This window comes from Toxotes jaculatrix, chromosome 6 (genome assembly GCF_017976425.1).
Source record: "Toxotes jaculatrix isolate fToxJac2 chromosome 6, fToxJac2.pri, whole genome shotgun sequence".
NCBI lineage: Eukaryota > Metazoa > Chordata > Actinopteri > Toxotidae > Toxotes > Toxotes jaculatrix.
This window is the reverse complement of record NC_054399.1, coordinates 852,123-874,048: the sequence shown is the minus strand read 5'-3', so window position 1 is coordinate 874,048 and position 21,926 is coordinate 852,123. Positions and strand designations below refer to the sequence as shown.

Sequence of the window (21,926 nt, the reverse complement as noted above, 5' to 3'; positions counted from 1 at the left end):
AAAATAGGGTTAGCATTGTTTGATTTTCTGCAGGGTCTTTGTCTGCACAAGTTTAAAAACAGGAAGGATCTTTGTTTATGTCAAAAAATCTTTACTGCATTTGGCTTTGCCTTGTCCTCAATGATCTGTCCCATAAAAGGCCACTCACACAGCTGGTCTGAGGAATACCTGAAGCTTTGGAATGCACGAGACCAACAATCTTATCTGACAGGAGCGTAGACAAAACCCAATTCAGTTTGTGTCTAATCATAATCCACCTGGACACAAGTATATCTGTAGCTAGGTGAAACACAGCAGAGCTCTCTGACTTGGAAGGACACTGCAGCAGTCTGTTAGAGCACAGCGCACTCAGAGGAGCATGTGTTTGGATTTAAGAGCTGATAAGCACAGCACCTCAAACACCTTCATTAAAAGCCTTGTTTTGATGTGACAGAATCACCTAAACCAGCTTTGAAGCTACTTACCATGAAGTCAGTTTTTGTTTTGACCGTTTCTTTTGTCTTCTTTTAAGATTTAGATGGTAAGTGCATTTCACAGGACACTAACTAAAAACTAAAAAAAAAATCAGTCCCTCCTCGAGGGTTTTGATTAGCGGTGCACTGTGCGGGCAGCATGTGCATGCAAAATAAAAAGTGAATGGTAATCTTCTCAGGTGGATTACACTGTTTGTCTTTAAGATGACTCATGAAAGCAGGGGAAAGTATGTCCTTTCCAAATGCATCATTTCTGTGTCAGTGCTGATAAAATGTACTGCTCAGGCGTTTCAGCGGTTCTACGTTACGCTGTGTGGAGTAAACATGACACATTACAACAGAGACAAATCCTTTACATTGTTATGATCACAGAAATGATCATTTACGCTTCAGAACAAGCACAGCCACTGAAAGCAGGACTCGTTTTCTCTGTTTACCTGCTGATGCAGCACTCACACACACTGGGTTTCTGTGTATTTGGTTTTGGCAATGTTTGAGCCTACATCAGCAGCAAAACTGCAATGGCAAGTCTATACATGCAGCTTTCCACACGGCTGTGACTGAGGGGGATGGGAACTCGGGACAGTTTAAAACACAGACGCAGCGTTTTCGAGGGCCGTGGGCCCATGATTCATCTTCAAACTATGGCAAACTTTGAGGAGTCATGCCATGGAGACATGCTGTATAACACCTGAAGACAGGGAGTGGTTTTAAAACCAAAACCAGCTTTTGGAACACTATCAGGAAATGTGCTGACAGTTCGAATTAGTGCCATAAACAGATCTGCTCCAAACAACTTATCACTGTCTTCTGTTCTCAGCCTCTAGAATGTTATTTATGAGGTAGGTAAGCCCACGTGATCATTAGGTTTGCTACGTTCACACCCAGCATTGACGTCCACCAGATATTCACGATGTGTTGATGCCAGGTTACAACAGCATTTTAAAATGACGGTCTTTTGGATTCACTCACGGAAATCAAAGTAAATCTGTGCAGATTCTTCATATCTTAGTTCATCTTTGGTTTCCAAAGGTGAGGAAGCTACTGTGGCTTATTAGCTGCACAGCACTATTCACTTTGTCTGAGTATAAACAGAGGAAGGCTGAGACAGAAGTCACATCTTTCTGCGTATCTTACTTTTGAATTCATACGTTTGCTAACTAACAAACTTTCTTCTCCTTTTAAAGACTCTTGTGGCTGAAGTGATGTACACTGACACACATAAAGGTGGAATCATTTTGTTTTCAGACACATTCCTCTTTTTATTCCTATTTATACACATCACCACACTGGAAGAGAATGATCAATAAAGTTTTGAGAAGACATAAACTTTATCTATCAAGAATAAATCACATTGTCACAATCATTTCATGAGAAAAGGTAAAATATCAGTCCTGAGGAAAAACGCGGCGGAGAGATCTACTGTGACCGACTAGTGCTAACGTTAGCATGGTCCCAGCTTGCTAACCTGTGGAAAAATAAATGAAGTTCCCTGAGTCATGTTTATGTGAGCCGGCCTTTACTCCCTTGCTCTGGCCAAGATGCTTCCTCTGAGCAAAAGGGCAAAGGACTGGCAGCCATTATCAGAGTCACTGATTAAAATAGAGCAAACAAGGGCAGCGGAAATATCATGTACAGCAGAACCTGCACAGTCATCACACACAGCGTTATTAATATTTCAATAGTGTATAATGAGGGTTTCGAAAACTGATGACTTCTTCTCTCTGTCCTATTTTGGCTCAAAGCTGAATCTTAGCAGCTAACTCCAGTTTACTTTCTTTAACTAGAGATGACTCACCTCTGCCTGGGTGTTGCCTGGTCCCTCTGGAGCATGTCCTCTCAGGTTGATGATGTGGACCTCCTGAGGCAGGCTGGTGGTGCCCCGGCTTGCACAGCCCGACAGGGCCGTAAAGCTCTTCAACATGGCCTGCACCGGATGTCCCATCCCCACTGGCAGCAGCTCACATGGGCTGCGAGACAATGGCCCTGCAGTGATGAAGGAAGGAATAATGTAGGTACCAAAGGAAACGGTATGTGCGGGATTCACATGTCCTGTCTCACATGATGCTGACTCATTTATGTAAAGCTTTTCTTCTTTTTATTGATGTATGGTTTTGGTGACGGTGGGCTCACTTGAATTTTTGAAACACTAAAATTGTACTTGATGATGTTTTAAGTTCAGTAAATCCTCACTCTGAAAAGCAACTACTACCAACAAACTGCACCGTGAAGATGAGTCAAAGGTTTTTCTTCTGAACAACACAGAGTCACTCAGTCTGACCACCTATACGCTGTTTAAGGTGTGAGACAAAACAAACACTGAACACAATGATTATTTCCTCAAAGCAACTTCAGCCATTTCATTTTCCTTGAATGGTCAAATCTGAGCTTCTCTGATCACCCAGGAGCAGAACACCGACCTGTACCTCACCAGCCGGCAGGCCGCGGCCTTCACTCGTTGCCTTAGAGGTGTGACAAAATCCTTTCAGCATGGTCGACAGTAATGATCCAGCTCACACTGTCCACACTGTCTGCATATGCCATACTGTACAGAGCAACTCGCTCAGCTATCAGAACAGCCTGAGCAGACGTATTTGACTGGTATAACAAATCAAAGCGTGTTTCCAGGTGTTAGGCAGTGCTGCTGCATATGTGAAAAAAAGCTGTATAAGCCTTTTGGCTTCAGAGGGAGGTGCATGAAGACTGATATACTGTCTCAAGTGATTTCACTTGAGTCAGCATCGACTGGGGCTGAAGACTACGAGTTTGAAAATGAAAAACATCACAGGCTGTGGAGTTAGAAAGACGTGACCTCTGCCTGAGACGAGCTGCTCAGGGCTACATCAGCCATTCTTAGCAAAAAACACTTGAATCTTTGACGGGACTGTTGGCAGTCCAGTTGCACCATGGGTAGAAGTAGGCGCCAGATTTTGACAAGGAAGAAGAATTCTTGGAATAAAGAAGACAAAACCGCTGGTTCTGCTGCACTAAATCAGATTTTCTGACAAAATGGCAAAGTTAAATGAGTGTAGGACCCTTTAAAGAGAAGAAAGGTCCAGGTCGAGGTGTGGGGGGAGCACAACTGAATATGTGAAAAAACACTGCCGGTAAAAAATGGCTGATGATGACAACTTGTTTTCAAGATTTGTAAAGATAATGGGAAATAACCTGATCAGACTAACCAGCTTGCTATCATTGGTTTCTTAACATTTTTGCAATTGCATGTGTAATGTTATAAGTTATCACATCTGGAACAGCTTATTCTCTCCGGGAGGCTGGAGCCAATCCCAGCTGACACCGGACAGCAGGCAGAGTACACCCTGGATGGGTCACCACTGATAACAGGCCTGACACATAGAGACAAACAACCATCCACGCTCACATTCACACCTACAGGCAACACACTTATGGACACTTATCATTCATATTTCAGTCACAGACATCACTGAAGCCGCACCCACAAAAAACAGGCCGAGCTCCGATGATGAAGCAGAGCAGCACAGTATCACTGGGACACTGAGGCCCAGTCTGCTGGCTCTCTGCTGGGTGCAGTGACTACTTGACTTCAACACAGACTCACTAATATTTACAGAATTGCACTTAACACCCACATTAGCTTTCACATGACATGGAACTTCCCTTGCTTCAGCCACAAGCTCTCAGGTTGTGAACCAGACTCACCACAGGTTGACATCTTCCTGTGTGTAAACTTCCTTTACATTTAATGTCTATATGACCCACTTAAATACATTCAAGGTGTAACTACGTCCGCATGAAGTAAGGACGGCACAGAAACACGGAGCGAAGGTTTGAGCGAGGTACCAAACAGCTCTTTTCCATTAGAGAGTGGTGTATCCTATGAGAGCGCCTGTGGCCAGGCTTTTTCTCGGGGTCTGACCTCGTATTTCACCCCTCGCTCTTGTGCCAGCCAAGGCCCGCTCACATTTCAAACACATCACGCTGAAGACGCAAAGGTTGCCAATAGCAATCAGATGGAACATTTGGAAATAATTAAAGTCTCACTGAAAGACAGCTAGATAACAATGTTAAGTTCTCCCCAACTGACTGCAGAAACATGGTGCCTCAGCAGCGAGGTACAGCGAGGGGGAAAACTTTTTTTTTCCTTTTTGCTCAGAACACATAGCTATTGTTTTCACTTTCTGTACTGTCCAATAAGCCTATGTTAGATCAGCAAAAAGCCAGAGATCGTGGCATAGCTCCCCTCTCCTTGTTGTGAGAAAAACACAGATGCTTTATTGTTACCATATTTGTCTCTTGAGACAAATCCCGAGCCGCTGACAACCTGGACTTCGTGTTGCCTCTCGCTGTTTGTGAATTCACTCCAGATCAACTTTGAACCTCTTATTGGGAGCAAACATATATTAAAACATGCCAAGGTCTCGCTATAGTGATAAAAGCACAGAGCTTAATGGCAAAAACCTGTGGTGCATCAGTATTTCAGCCCCCGCCTAACCCCCCCCTCCCTTTCCTCCCAAAGGACCGAAGCCTATTCCCTCTCTAAGCATGTCATCACACCGCACTCCCACAAACAGGTCTGAGGGCACTCCAACTCACTTTTTCCCCTCACACATGGAGAATAACAAACAACTGCCAGACAAACAAAGAAAAACGCAGTCCTTTCTGGGAGACTGCCAAAAGATTACGATACTTGTTGGGCAGTGATCTGATTTTCTAATTGCTTACAAATCCAACAGAAAAGGGAGGGAGATGGGAGCAAAAGGTACCACATGGATACAAACGTAGTGCATTCAAAGTTTCATGGCCTTGTTTTTGCCAAGTCTATGAAAGGCAATGTTCAGTGTCATTCCAGAACAAGAAATCTCACCAAGTACTGCCTGGATATTTATGGACTTTGGATATTCATGTTCCCCAGAGGATGACTCCTGACCTTTCATCAAGAGAACACATACAGTGAGTGTATATTCTTGGCCTTCAGAGGATGAATCCTAGTTTAATCTCGTCACCCCTTCTCTGGATCCACCATCAGGCCACAAATTTCATTTCTGCTCAGGAAATAATGAAATCTAATGAGCTGATTGTTGAAATCCACTGAGCACATTCATTCATTTTGGCCACTTGGTGGAAGCAGAAATTAGTGTGTTTTATCTAATAATCAATTTGAATAAAATTCAATCGAGTGATTCAAAGCTTCACACAAATCACTCATTACAAATGACTCAATCACGAGCTACACACCTAGTTTTACCAAGACAATCTATAGTGCCTCAATGGGAAAACCTTCAAAATGATGCATAGCAACAGACAAAGGATTTTACGACTCATTCATTCAGTTACTCTATCAGGCTGAAACCAGCTGGGTTCTAATCCCATCACATATGCCATTGCCATTAGCCCACAACCTCCAAGGACAGAAAAAAAATTATAGAGGAAATAAAGCTTGCATCTGTCGGCCCTGCTAAAGCTTTGTGTCCTCTGTCACCTTGTCTGTCTGCTTGTCTCCCCCGCTTCTGTCTCCCCTCCTCTCTAGCCACCTTCTGTGTTTCCTCGGTCATCGATGGAGTACAGAGTACGTCCTGTCCAGCTCCTACAAGTGCCTTTTAGCTGGCCAGGCCAAACGCCCACAGCAGAGGAATGAGAGAAACTGTTGTTCACTCTGCCAGAAAAACAAGTCCAGTCTGAGCCTACCAGACACTCTGCAGACTATACCACAAATACATATACAGCAAAATCTGCATATGTGGGGTTAAGATGTAACAGCAATCTCTAAAATGTATTAAAGGTCTTCAGAGAGACGCAGCTGCATGAAACATGGCAGCAGAGACTGTGACTCGAACTATATCTTATAATAAAATATGCAAAACAATATGTTGCGTCCTTCTAGACCCTTTTGTAGCCTGTAGATTACCACAGTACCAAATTATTGGTAAACTGACTGTACAACTGCACTGTGGTAAGCTGCAAACTACCATCTCCAAACCACAGCAAATTACATGAAAATCATCTATTACCAAATACAGGCTAATTGCAGCATACTTTAGGGGCTTCGCATCATTCTGAACATACTGGAATAAAGTGGTTAGATGCTTCATTTCGCCAAGATCTGGTGAAATCTGAGATCCTGTGTGCTGTATAAAGATGAATGATCCTATACTTTCATGACACTACACATCGATGTGAATCCAGCCAGCCATGGAAACCTGATCCTGCAGCTGAACTACAATAAAAAGCAGAGGATCTCTTATCTATCCATTTCTCCACTTCAAATCCTGACAGTCCATTTGTTGATGTTCATGGAGGACAGTCTGTGTCAGGTTAAATCACCAACAGGCGAGGCTTCAGGACCAAAAGCTAACATGGACAAGGCGACCAGCTCCTGACGTGGCTGAACAGACTCAACATCAACATCTCATCATCGGCCCAGTCCCTCCCTCCTGCCCAGCAGCTTCAAGTCAGTGAGTGAAATGGTTTGAATGGTTAAGTAAGATTTTAACCACTGTATAAAATAGGATTTCAAAAAGAAGATCTCAAGGTTTATAAATATGTTTTTGTATTGTATTATTTTCAGTCACAGTTATGAACATTTATAAGTTTATCACACTCATTTCATACCTTTAAATCTGCTATTTTAGGTTTTGCACACTGGGATTTCTGACACTGTTTAACCATAGAAAGATACGGCGGTCCACACGCCGACAGGACGCTGTGCATTAGGAGATGTTCCTGTGCTGGAACGTGGCTCACGGGGCAGTCAGCTGGCATTCATGAAGCACACAAACAAAGGATCAGAAACAGTTCAGAATTTATTTAGCCAGTGGGATCCATCAAAAGATGTTCATTATCAGCCACTACCCAGAATTCAGCAGGGCAGCTGACGGCCTCTCTACACAGCCACCATCCGCCTTAAACATTAAATTTGCTCTTGTAAAGAGGCCTGTCTTCACTGGAGCCTGAAGGTGGAATTTCACCAACTCTGTTTAACATTAGTCTTTCAAACTAGCATGCATCAGAACCGACAGCTACGACAAACGTCACACAGGTGAAAAACCACATGTAACAAATTAAGTTCCTGTTGTGGTTTTAGTTATGAAAGTCAGAAGACAGGAAACGTACAGGGTGGAAAAACAGCAGATTTCTTCATCCTCTGACTGTAGGTGGGCACAGGAGCTTAAAATGACTTCAGGTGGATTTTAGCTCAGGCCACTTCTGCTTGACATTGCTCAATTTACTGGTTACCATGATAAAAGCATACGGTATATACAAACACAATATTCAGTATCTGAATAAAGAAATAATGAATCCAGTCACTGCAACAAACACACCATAACAAAGGGCCCTATAATAACACCACATTTTATCAGCATTATTGTACCAAGCAGATGAAAATCAGGTTCTAGAATTAAGTGCTTCACCCTGATGTGGGTATGTTACCAGGAATACTGTGAACTAGAAAAGGAAAATTAAATAAGACAGTCTTGTTAAATTCTTAGTTAAAGACTAAAAAAGCCATGATCTTAAACAGACATTGAACTTCGAGTTGGCTCTAACTCATTGACTAAACAGTGGTTTATTTTAGCAAGCATCAGTTACATCTCTTTAATGGTGGTCCTTTCCTGCACAGTTCAGAGGAGTGTTCCTTATAATGTGACTCCTTCCACACCATGAGTAAAGGATATAAAGATTAATACGAGTGACTGACGTGCACCTTAACTCGTTTCTTTTTCTCCTAATCACCTCCAGTGAAATGTTTATTTTTTCAGTTATGGCTTTTTTGAGGATTAGCACCAAGATGTGAATTATTTTCTTCCATTATTATTTACACTGCCTAAAAATTTCGGCTTGACTGTGATCGAGTTAGCGGTAAGTCGGGAAGTGGACACAGTAAATCCAAATTAAGGAGGGACAGACTGCATAAAGACGTTTCACAGTCTTTGGCAGGCTAGTTTTGGACTGTAACCTCCTTTGTGATTTAAGAGCTAATATCTCTTTCAGATTTGCCGTTGAGTCCAGCAGCATGTCATTTCAGACTGTTATAACATGTAATAAAATGAAGGTGATCAAACGTCCTGCTTTCACTTTCACACCTTTCACACCTAAAAATGCAGCCACATCTTTAAGGGAAGAAACTAATCACGGTGTAAACTGACATTGTGCAGATCTGAATCTGAAATCTGAAGCAGTCATTTTCAAATAGCAAAAGCAGCCACATGCTTACAAATGATTGCTTAAACATCAGGGAAATGGGAGAAGAATTACAACAATTTTGGGACTTAAAAAGAGGCTTTAAAAATGTGGAGGGCCTACATCCATAACAGAAACAAAGCTATAACCAGTCTGTGACGCTCCGCAGTCGTCTGTGCTCTCACTGAATATATCCACATTAGCACAAACACCTTCGAGTGACGTCGTGTTTTCATACTTTTTATATGAGGTATCTGTGATTACTCCACCAACATAACGTTTGGAGCAGAAATTATGTCTCTGGAAAGATAAAAATTTAGGAATGCACATACAAATGATCAGTGTCAGATATCGGGGTCGCAACTGTTTTGTCTGGCCTATGAAATTTTATAAAATATTGAAAAATGCCAATTACAGTTTCCTAAGGTAGTGTCTTACTCTCACATGAGACCAGGAAAAGCATAAAAACTGCACAGTTTTAAAGCTACACACGAGGAAACTGACTGAAAATACTTTATTCAGGACATTAAACTGGAAAGTGGAATATGTGTTTATCTGTAAATTTCAATTTCAAACAGTACAAAAGCAGGACCCTCGCTGCTAGGTGCGTTTATAAATACAGTCCTCTGTTATCTTACTAAAGATAAATGCCTCTGTTTCCAGAGAATGCTCTTTGTTGCTTTCCGCACTGTGGCACTGAGCCAAGGTTTGGGTACAGGAAGTGATGTCAGTCTGTGTGCCAGTTAGGGACAAATCTGATATTCCCACAAAGCCATTTCCAAAGATAAACAAACAGAACCTTCCCCCTGTGTGTGTATACACACCCTCACGTTCCCAGTGTCCTCCAGCAGCCAGGCTGATTGTGTTTCTTCAGATGCATAAGAAAGTCAAAGCAGTAAAGATAATGTCGAGACATGTCTCATAAAGCCAACGCCATATTTCCCTATATGATAACAAAATGCAGCAGAGGAAGACAATAATGAAACTTAATGCATTTTGAATAAACGTCTCCATTAAAGCAAAGATGTAATAAGAACAACTTCATTACAACACATAGAAAGCAGCACAGGAGGGTCTCTATGTTTCACATATCTGCTCCCTATCTAAGATAACCCAGTTCCCACATGAACCACTGGATTAAATGAATCCTGTGGACTCTTTCATTTTTTACTGCGGGGCACGATTCCCACGAACCATGAACCACGCAAACCAGTTAAGGGAACGTAATATTCTGCCCGTTTCTGTTTTCCTAAGGGGCTTTGGACTAAAGAATCACTAGCTCTGCAGTGTTGACATTAGCGCAGCCCACTCACCCCTGAACCTTGAGCCACTACTACAGGAAGTGAGCAAAGCCTCTCATAAGGGTAGTGTGAGTTCACTTCACTGGCCTGCCTATGAAAAGGATTTATCTCTGCTCTGTAAAGTTGGAGGCATAAGAGGAGGAAGCTGGAATGGGATGAAGGGAGGAGGGCAGGGTGAGCCCGAACTCCATTAGGGAAGTCGTAAACTCCCCCATCAAAGTGTGAAATCTGAAGTCAGATATTCTACAAACCTGTCTGAAACTCAATATCTCCAGAAACACTCGTTACTGGTAGATACATCCTCCGTAATTAGGAGTAAATACAAGAATGGATACGCAGGCAAAACCTAAGTATGTTAACAGGTGTTCAGACAGTAAATTACATTCCTGTGGATGTAAAACCTTCAGTAACAGTGAAGGCACAGAACACAGAGGAAGAGGCGTTCGTTTGAGAGGAGACGCAGCTAAAGAAAAAATCAATGACCTGTCCTGTATTTATATACATGTAAATCAAGCTAGTGAATTTAGCCTTTTAGCCAGCAGCTTGGCTAAACTTTACAAATGCTATAGCTATTGCTTCAAAGGTAGAATCATATTACTGATACTTTATGATAAATAATTCTATTGTTCCATCTTTGATAAAAAGAATGCTGTGCTGTACTGTCTCTTTGATTTATGTTCAAATTCAGCATCTTTTCAAGATATTTTAAACTGATATAAAAACAGATTTCTTATCTTTTTTAACCAATAAACATGCTGAGGAGTCTGAGGAAGTTTTTTTCAGCTCTGAGTGGTCTCTGCAGTCTTCCTCTTATCTAATGGCCGTAGGTTTATTTGTAAAGGACTGATCTTAAACAATATTAAACAGCTTTGATACAGTAGTTTGTGTATTCTGTGGAATGATAGATGGGGAAAAACATTTTCTGTTTCTGACTGTGAGTCTGGTTATTATTCATCAGCCCTGACAGATGGAGTGAGCACCTGTTGGTAAGCCATCAGCATTAGCTGAAAAAAAAAAAAAAAAAAAAAAGACCAATTATAAGAAACAAATGAACCGACAGGCAACCAGAGAAGATGGAAGTGAGTACATTCCTCTACCTCTAAATGCAGACATACAGTAAATCAGAGGGCTTTGAGGAGATGGATGACAAGGCTAACTCCCAGAGGAACACAGGAGCCACTGTGTAAAGTGAGACAGCTGGGAGAGACCGAGAATGTGTGCACATGAATAAAGACTTTACTGGCTGTGCTACCAATGTATGTCTTTACTGATGGCTGCTGACATGTGCTGTCTGGACCTATATTATCACAGAACCAAAATGTTGTCAGCATAGTCCCGAAACAAGAACCGGCTGTTTGTGTGTCTGAAGGTGGTAAATGCCAACTGACAACCACTGACACACACTGGTCCAGGATCAGTAAATTAAATTTAAGTTAGAGACTTAACACTTCAGATGCAGTCAGTTAGTTAAGAAAGTGAAACATGAGTTATTGTGTGTGAGGGAAGTGAAGGTCTGACTGGTAATGACAGAGTTTAAAATGCTGCAGTGGTGCCTGCAGCGTCCTGGCATTATCATAAAGTGGCTGTACAGGAAGCTTTAAGGTGAGGAATCATAAAGTGGAGTGCATCAGCCATCAGCTCTTACAGTCCCCGAGCAGAACTACCTTTCCTGAGTCAAAAGGACAGTGGAGACCAACATCTGTCCTGCTGCTTCAGGGACATCTCTCTCATCAATCACAGACGCCTGCCCGCCGGGTTCTGACAGCTGCTTGGTGGGGGCTCCGCAGCAGCTACTTCATCTACATTCACCGAGATTCAGACTCGGCAGGGGAAGCAGGGAGCTGTGCCCCGGAGTCACGTGTCTTGTCCCACTGGATATCAGCCTCATTTCATCTGTGCTGGATCATGTGCTTTGCCAGATCTCCTCAATGTACAGTACCTGATATCTTCCACAGCAGTAATGAAAGGTCACTCTGGTGGAGAGGGCAGTAAGTTCAGCTGAAACCTTGAAGGACACTTAAATTACTGTGTTTAAGTCGGGGAACAGTGAAAGCCCACAGGATGTAAAGAGGTCAGGAAACAGAGCCGACACAGTAACGTACACTAAAGCTAAAGGATCCAATATTTTTTCTTCAGAACAACAACTCGAAAGAATGAAATTGCGAGATTTGTGACTGTTGTTATAACCGACAGATTCAGTCTCTTACCCTGTAGCCAGTGGGAGCTGTAGGTAACCAGCTGTAGCTAATTAACCTTGATTCTATGAGTTGGTGTACAACAAGAAAGACATTCATGGCTTTTGGATGGTTAATCATGCTCTCCGCACAATGTCTGCTTGACCAAAGATGGTTTTGTAAAAGAAGAAGCACCAATATGTTTTATTTTTGATGTTAAAGAAGGGTAAGCAGGTAGCTAGCAGAGTCTAAGTCTAAATGACAGACAGCTGCTGAAAGAAGTTGAGCCTTTAAGCACGTTATAATCATTTCAGCCTGAGGAAAGGACTTCACTAAATCAGTGATACCAAGCACATTCCTTCTGTGACGTTAATCAAAGAGCAGCCCAAAAAGAAGAAAGTCTTTGTTCCTGTGAAATTTTACAAAACCATCATCACTCAGATGTGATAGCTCGGAGGAGCAGTGGGTTGCCATCAGCAGAAAGCAAAGAGGGAAACAATGCTGGGCCTCAGTGCCAGTGTGTGAGCCCAGTGTGAAGCAGTCAGAGAGGTGAGGAAGGGCAGGGCGGACAGCTTTCTCACACAGGCTGGAAGGGGCTACATTCCACTGGGCTTCTTCATCCTCAGGAAGGAGAGGGCAAAGAAGAAGAATGGCTTGTCAAATATCAAGCTGCCTCGTGCATTAATGTGTACAAAGGATGCTGGAGGGCCTCTTAACAGGGCCGTTAACAAAGGGAAAGTGTGATGGATTATTGTTTTTTTTTGTCATGCACATGCTTTAAATTATGACAGGAATATGTCATTTTATATCTACAGCCACCTAGATCACAACCACGGCCACTATCACACATCTGAGAGGTTTGAAAAACAAGTGGAAAAAGAGAGTATTTCCAAGTGTGTGTGTGTGTGTGTGTGTGTGTGTGTGTGTGTGTGTGTGTGTGTGTGTGTGTGTGTGTGTGTGTGTGTGTGTGTGTGTGTGTGATCTAAGGCAAATATCAGGCTCAGAGAAGGGCCCACTGTCATTGTTTGGACAGACGCTCCTGTTTTCCAAAGGACCATTCCAAAATTGGGACATGGTCTTTTAGCAGGACTCATCTGGTGGAAATAGAGTGGGGAAGGTGAGGCCCCAAGAGGGGCCGGTTTGATGAAAGACACCACCTGGAAGCCTTCACCTAGCATCCAATATCAGGACTCTTTTGCAGATAAACAAGCGGACATCTTTACCAAGAGATTAGGCAACTGAAGTTCTAATAAACTCTAATAAACTGGTTATGGCTGAGAAATATAAACCACAACCAATGCACAAGATAGTGCAACATATTTTATTCATGCTGCTTCTGAAGGTTAACTGAACACAGGGAGTCCAGCTTTTCATGATTACTCACTCTTTCTTCAATGAAGTCACACTCTGCATAACTCTCTTACTCTAACTCTCCCCAGCTCCAGTGGCTTTTTTTTTTCTACGGGGCCGTGAAACACAATGGAAAACGTACGATCACCCCAGCTGTCTCTCATTACTGGCTCTGAACAAAATTATTTATACGCCTGCTTACTGGAACTATGGAGAGATAGAGAGGAAAGGGGGCTGGATTCAGTTTACTCCTGCAGATTTGCGTAAGCGTCCTCTTAATGGGAGGCTGACAAGAAATGATGGAGAAATGATGAACCTAGACAAAGATCCGTCTGCTGCAGTTAGTCAAGTGTGTGAGAGGGAGACAAACAAACAAGGTAAGATGAATTAAATCAGTATGTAAATACTCCACGCTTTTAATTAAAGTGGGTAATACTACAGTGACCTTCATTTAATGAGCAGGAGGTACAGACGGACAGGGCCAGAATGGCTGCCTCCTCCTTGACAGCACTGTTAAGATAAAGGCCTCTCCATGGGGGAGAGCAGGCCTGTAATTAGACACACTCGGGACTCCCGTTGCTATGTAAACACCCCAACCACTCTGCCTAGCAGCACTCTGCCTCTGTGCTGCGCTGCTCCAGCTCCTCTCATGAATCACAGGGCAACATCTGGTTTAGCACGCTGGAAGGGACTGTGTTGGTTTGGCACGTCGTGCGTGTGTGGAGTGTGTCGATTCCGACCAGACGACCCACGCCTGCGCCCGCCTCTCTCCTCCCCCCGGCTATCCCACCTCTCAGATTACAGTGGTTGCACAATGCATTTTGGCAGTCCCCCTCTTGCTGGCCCAAAGAAAGCACTGTGGATACAGAGACGAACCTTTTGCTCAACTGTGGGGGAAAAAAACATCACAACCACTTCTGGCATCATCGCAACTCTTGTCTGCCAAGAGTATACAAAAATGCAGACAGAGAGAAAGTTGTTTACTTTACTGTAAAGATGTACAGTTAAAAGTTAAACATATGGGCCGTGAATACGAGCACAGTCCAGTTCCTTTTTCCAGTTATTGTTTTGTTTCTCAGTCCAGATGTAGGACTAGGTAGTTCTACGATGAATAGCTGAAGACAGACTCGTTTTAATTGCTTCATCATTCATCAAGCTGCCCCATAAGTCACATCAGGAAAGGCTATAGGAGGAGGTGAAAGTACTTCTGCACTCAATAATACTGGTGTGTTTTTCTGTCAGTGACTAACCCGGCATTGTGCCTCCAGTATAACCAGCATCCTGCCGGAGCTGTTTCTGGCAAGTGCCTCAAATTAATACCTGGCATGGCTCCTACAACTCTGTTTCACTGCGAAACCCAAAGCTCCTCCGGCCGAGGCTCCACGATGTACCCTTAAAATAAAATAACCATTCTGGCAAGTTAGAGAGAGACAACCACAAAATGGTAGTGAGGATACGGGGGGGGGGTCTAAACACCAAAAAGCATAGTGAAGCAGCAGAGCAGGGTCAGGGAAATATGGACGTCAAGGTGCTCTCAGTCTGACTTTTAAGAGTTATGGGAGGCCCAGGTCCTGGGTCGCATTACGCTGAGAGAAGACTCATTGCAGAGTAATCTAAACATTACGTAAGAACTCTCCTGACAAGTTTAGAGGGCAGATGTTTACACAGATGCTGTGAGATAACAGAAATAGGCACCAAAAGAGGGAGAGAGGGGGAAGATAGGCTGAACTGGTGGTGTATAAAAGTTTACCGCTGACGGTTTGAAAACAAGGTGATTTGGCCAGAAGTTGATGGAAGAACGTCTCTTAACGGTGAAATGTTAAATGTCCTGCATTTTACCTGCTCAAAGGTGAACCGTCTGGATAACTCAAGATCACCTGACGACTTGTCCATAAATCACTGAGCACACTGACTGCCAGAGCACTGTGGAGGAAAGGGCACTGGTTGTCTGACTGTAAATATCTGTCCCTTGTGGCGCAGTACAACAATGCCTCTTGCTGTATGAGGAAGAATTTAGAGGAAAACTTCATACGTGACTTCATTGTGTTGGAGATCCTGGCATTGTGGGAGAAATGATGTTTGCTCTACCCACAGCACACACTGACTACACTGCTATTGTTTGTGGAAAAGTAAGCTCTCTGGAGTGTGGTTCAAACCTCCAGAGGATAGAGAAGAACTTTTGAAATAATAACCTCAGACTGAAAACATGAAAAATGCCAACCGCACTTTTTTTGCTGTGCTAGTTATGTAGCATGCCTCCTACTGGGTAATTATTCCTACGATACCACAGAAAAACAACGTGGGATGTTGCAGATTAAAGCTGGAGTGAGTTCGATGTCATACATTGTAAAACCAGTCTCTGTAAACAGGACATATCACTATCTGAAAAACAGCGGAGGAATGTACAACAGATTCTCAGTGTGGTTGGTACCAGACTCAGGCCAACCTGACAGATTTTTCATCGAGCTGTGGGGCTGAGCGTCGGGCTCAGGGCAGCACACTTCATATTTTGGTCAAGTTACCAAGCAACACAAACCGCCGCTGAGTTTTGAAGCCAATGTGGATGTTACAGCAGTGACAGTTCCTCTAATTACATTTAGTGGTCAACTCCACAACGTCAGACTCCACCCACTTCTGATCAGCACAGATATGACCACAACCCAGCTTCTTACCAGAAACAGGAAAAAAAGGAAAAAAAGAAATGAAATAAAATAATTAGATAAGAGTGTCACTGTCATTTACTCTCCCCCAAATTACATTCAACAAAGGCCACGGCGAAGTCCGTGACCATGACAGTGAACTCACCAAGAATCTGTGATGTTCTTAGCCACGAGAGCAGCAGGGCTCGAAGGTCACGCATGTCAGTCGCTCTGTCCTAAACTGTGGTCTACACTGACATTTCTTGACAGGTATTAGAGGACAGACATCACAGACCCAGATTTCTCTACATCTAGTACATTGAGCAGGACATAATTTTATACTGACGTTCAACTGGAGGATGTAATCTAATGATCCCCAGACATCTCAAAGCAGTGACTGTTTTTTTGGTTGTAAAGTAAAAGTTGTCATGAAATGTGGAGCTGACCTTCCCGTCCCCGTAAGGAAGCACGTTTCCTGACCCATCAGCCGTGTTGATGGGAACTGTGTTCAGTGCTAATTAGCAAATGTTAACATGATCACATGCTAAAGACGCTAACAGAACATGATCACCAGTACCTGATAAACATCAGCATGCTAATATTATCATCGTGGGAACGTTAGCATGCTGGTGTTGACATTTATCTCAAAGAACCACTGTAATTCTGTAGTAAAGTGGGTTGAATCATTATAAATGATATTACTCAGAACTGACGTTCATTTTTACATGAAGAAATTTTCCTGTAACACAACTAATAATAATAATAATAATAATTATCATAATATATAACATCACACCAAACATTCAGATTATTCAAAGGCCAACCAAAACACTGAGTTTGAAGAAGTGATTTAAACGAGGACAGCGATTCAGTAAGCAGAGTTACATCAGCCGGTCGCTGCATCCTGCAGCCAGAAACAGTGAGAACAATCTGAAGAATACAGAGGTGGCTGTGGCAAAGTAGAGTAAGTGATAAGGTGTCACAGATATACGTCTCAGCACTCTCAGAAACTGTTGCTCACAGAATTACTGGACTGTAAAAGGTCATTTCTTCTGATTCTGATTCTGATTCTGAACAACATTCCTCAAAGTGACAGGTGCAGCACAGTATTTCTCATCAGATAAGGTTCAGTGTGGTCTGAGGCAGCAAGTGACATCATTCTGAGCCCTGCATTACTTGATATGATGATAGCACATTCATGTATTCACCTCTGTAGCTGCTTTCACGGTTATCTTCTCTCTCTCTCTTTACTTTGCCAGTTTACCGGCAGTAAATTACTGGTATGAGGCAGCATCTCATTCCTATCCATCCAACACATACGTGTAGGCCTGCTGACTGTTTGCACTCTGAGACAGAACTTTTCAGCACTTTCTTTCAATGTAAAGCCGCTTACTCACAACTCTGACAAGCACTATCTGGAAAGGCATGCTGGGAAAACGAGTGGAAAATCCCAGAGTATGGGCGCAGTTTGACTGTCTGACAAAACAGCACCGCCACAGCACCGCCACAGCACCGCCACAGCACCGCAAGCCTCGGTGCATACTCAGTGTTATTTGAATGGGATACAAAACACATTTTGTCTGCTTATAAACAGTCACATATATGTGATAACTGCATTATTTTAAACACAGTCTATAAAGTGAGTGAGAGAAACTTACCTGCAGATGCCAGGCAACATACTGCAAGAAGTAACACGGGAATGGAGGATCTTCTCGCCATTTTGTTATTATCCTGCAGCTTCCAGTGTGAGGAAGGTGGGTGAGCAACCTTTCTCCTGCTTTTCAAGACTTCCTCTCAATGAAGCCGTCTACAGGAAGTCAGCTTCAAGCTCCAGCTGCAAAGTGAGCAAAAGTAGAGAAAGTCAACCAGAAGAAGCAGGTTATATCTGAGCACGGACAAACAGCAGGGAACTGGGCTCTGCTTAATAAACCCTGTGGGCACAATGAGATGAGACAAGAGCAGCAGCAGTTTGGAGACCAGGGGATTAATCCCAGAGGGTTAATTGGGGGTCACCTATGCTTCAAAGGGCCGTGGTGCACACACCTTCCCCTGCCCACGGCTGCTCAGGGTGTGTGAGGAGTGTGGGTTGGCTGGCTGGCTGGCTGGGTGTGAAACGCTCTGAAACATGCCACAGGTTATTAACACACTTTAACTGAGAGCGTCAGGAAACAGTGGATGCTCCAGTGGGGTCTTGACTAAGCAGCTTAGTACCACCAAGCTAATCAGGATGACCTCGCCTGAAGCTTTAACTTTAGTAATCTAACCCAAACACCGACTGCCATGACAGGGCAAAAAATTCAGATTCAGAGTCAGAGAAGGAAAGAAATCACGCACTATTATACACTAAGGATCCAGCATTTCCTCACACATACAAAGTGATTTTATTCATTAAGAATCAGACTTAAAATGAATCAGTACATACATCCTCTGCGTTTGCTGTGACTTCTGTTCTTATTTGATCGAAAGTGGAATTACCAGAAAGAAGAAAGTGAAGTTTTAGTTATTTTCCTGTAGTGAGAGCACTGCCTACATTACTGTCCTCCAGGGGACATGAATTTTTGGCTACAACAGACAATGTTAGTACTGTAATTTGAGTGGTGCAATATCTGCATGGGGGCGGCCACAGAAAATTGTTTGTTATATCACTTCAGTTCCAGTGGTCATACAGTCAGTTCCCCGGCTGAGAGCACTGATGTTAGCCGTGGCTCAGTCCCACTCACGACTCGAGGACACAGGCCTGTTGCTGTTAGCTTTCTCAGCAACATCTGGTGAGGATCGGAGCTTATTTTAGCCAGTTAGGAAAACTACCTTCCACTTTACGGGTGAAATACAAACCAAACAGCACGAGGAGTCCTCCCAAATGCTGCATGCTGTCTTTAGTAGCTAACCAACATCATGCATCATGTTAACAAAAGGGGAAAAATGCCTTGAATCAACATCTGTAGGCTGTATATGACTGTGACATGCTCCAGATAGTAGCACACCACGGAAGTTGTCAGTATGTCTCCTAGCAACACCACCCCTCAGGTGTCAGTCATGTGGAGGAAAAACCACGCAGAGGCTTACAGCTCTCATGGTTTTTCCATACACAATAGCTGCAGTAACATTTTTTACATTTACATTTTTTATATTGTTGTTAATATTTCATTACACAAGAAGTGAGAAGCATTCAAGTTGTAGTTTGACTTTAATGGTAACTTTGTTCTACAGAACGTGTGAGATGAGTACAACTCTGAGGACGAGGATGTTATCAGAAATGATAATCAGAGCCCACACTCATCATTCTGTATAACCACCAAACATTTCTGATGAGGATCCCTGAAATTTGCTGTTTAAATAACAATAATAACACAATATGCTGAGTGAGAGATTTGCCATTGAAAAATAAACTTGTAAGACGGTTTCTAAATGAACTCCAGCATATCGCTGGCTACAACGCATCTGCAGCAGGCTAATATTATCTTATATATTCGCTCAGCCAATGTATTGTTCAAGCTCTAATAGGAATTGTGTAGATGTTTGCCATTTATGTATTATCCTATACCAAAGTAACAGTCCTGACTGGATGGGTTGGACTTGCATGTCATTCATTTTTGATTTGACATCTTTAAAAAGAAGATATGCCGGAATGCAAATTTATTAAATCAGCTATTCAGCAATAATAAGCAATAAATTCACTTAATTTTCTTGGTTGCCACATTTTAAAAAGCTTTACAACAAAGAGGACAGACATCAGATGGAATATCATTGCAGTGAGTTGTGAGGCTAAAACAGGAGAAGCAGAGGACAGAGCCGTAAAGCTGGTTAGGAACATATAATGTACCTGTTCTGTCATTCTGACAAGCATTAACACAAGAATTCCAAAACAGTGCACGAGCTTCTCAATTCTAATTATTAACACCAATGTTTTTCACAGAGTGAAGCAACTGTTAAAAGTGGTTTACTGAAAGATTAAACTGGCTCCAATTTATTGAGGAGAATCATTTACACTGAGTCTTTTTGGCTCTAATTCTAAATTCTTATCAGACGTGTTCTTCGTGTTCTTTCACAACCAAAACATTTTTAGAAAGGTGAAAATTATACGAGCCACTTCTCTGAGGTATATCTGATCCTTTAAGACAACAGCTCTGTAACTGTAACTCGTGTCTAATGTCGGACCCATGTGTTGGAGGTACTGTGACAGGAACTGCATTTGGTCAGAGTTTAAAGGCTGCCAGCGTGACTACTAAAGCACCACGTGGAAGAAACAGATGTGCACCTATCTGACTCATGCTGAGCTACAGAGGGTGCATGGGAAGTGATGCACAAAGCACTAAGGTGCATCGCTCTGCAGCACGGGACAAAAGGGCCTTTCACTGAGGCAGCTGCAGCGGCTGGGAAGCTATTTTGGAAGATCATGACAAATATTACACTTTCAGCTAGTGAAGGAGAGTCAGCGCCCCCTGTTTGATTTATGCCCCTCTTTGGCATTCACCTCCACATTGACTAATCGAAGGTAAACTGTGCAGCAACACCTGGACCAAAGCAAAGGAAGGTGGCTTTCAGGAATGAAACGAAACATTACGGTTCTGAAGCATCTCAGACTGAAGATTAACGGAGCTGATGGAAATACATTCTGTTTAAATTGAAAGATTTCCCCCGAGCCTTTTCAAACGTGTTTTGGGCTGCGTGTAATGGCTTAGCACCGAAGGCTCCGTGCCATGGTCCTGGTTTTGTTGCAGCAACAACTCAAATCACCTCACGTGACTTCTCTTCAACCCTGACCGTCTAAGCCGAGCAACTATTTCACCCAAAGAAGATCTGGAAAGTACATCAGAGCCGGCAGACCCCAGACTGAACGTACTGCACATTAGCAAAACCAAGCTACATATTTGTGGTCACTTCAGTGTTAAAGGCCTGGCTTATATCTGTGTCGTCACGTATGCGTATACTGAGGTCAACTGCTGTTAAATCCAGAGGGCATACACTACATTTCCACAATCACAAAGCCATAAGTGCAGAGAGCAGCAACACAAAGGGCTGAGGCAGTGTCTGTGTTAGACACTGCATCGTGTGGTACGTGAGTAAGATGTAAAGACTGACTGATCTGACACCAGGCTGCCTCACACAGTCAGTCATAAAGATGTTCCTGAGATCAGATGATCTGCGAGCAAACCACCAAACTTCTCACCCCCTCTGTCACAAAAACACAGCTCTGAGTGTCCGATCACACGTGTTTCTCACAGCCTTCCTTCTCTCACAGAGACCACGACCACACACACCTCAGCCGGCAGAGACACTTTCAGCTGTGACTTCTCTGCAAACATCCTCCCATGCAGACAGACTCTGCACACACACTGTACGTTTGGGATTAACTGTAAAACAAATCATAGAATCAGTTTGTAGCAGCCACAGCACTGCATTTCTCTACTTAAGATCCTGGTAAGTCCATCAGATATCATGTCCTAAACAGCACATCATAGTTCTGAAAGCCAGTGTCTTAAATCAGAGCTAACATGATGACTTGATTAGCCAGTTAGTTATGTGACATGTTTCCTGACCTGTGAGGATTTGCTGCTTCTCTCTTTGGGTTGTGGACTCTTGGTGGGACAAAATAAGCAGTCTGAAGATGTCACCCTGGGCTCTGAGGAACTGGACCGACCGTTCAGATTTAATACATTCAGTCAATGTGTGGGAAAATGCTCTGAATACAAAAAGCTACAGGACCAATATAATAAATTCTGACCAATAATCGAAGGTTATGATCACCTTCTTACTGCCGCACATCAGACCAACCTCCTCCAGTCACAGCATCACTCAGACCAGCAGCAGTTCACCAGCTAACCACAG

At 43.0% G+C, this 21,926-nt stretch overlaps 1 protein-coding gene across 1 annotated transcript in view; it reads right to left on the bottom strand.

Moving 5' to 3' along the window:
• The window catches only part of tgfbr3 (transforming growth factor, beta receptor III), a 65,428-nt gene that overhangs the window by 42,702 nt on the left and 800 nt on the right, over nucleotides 1-21,926 (bottom strand). Inside the window, exons 2-3 of the mRNA XM_041040032.1 lie at nucleotides 17,756-17,931; nucleotides 2,272-2,459 (exon numbers count right to left, since the gene is read on the bottom strand). Coding sequence (XP_040895966.1) covers nucleotides 2,272-2,459; nucleotides 17,756-17,816 — 249 coding nt within the window. The 5' untranslated portion in view covers nucleotides 17,817-17,931. The remainder of the gene's footprint in view (nucleotides 1-2,271; nucleotides 2,460-17,755; nucleotides 17,932-21,926) is intronic.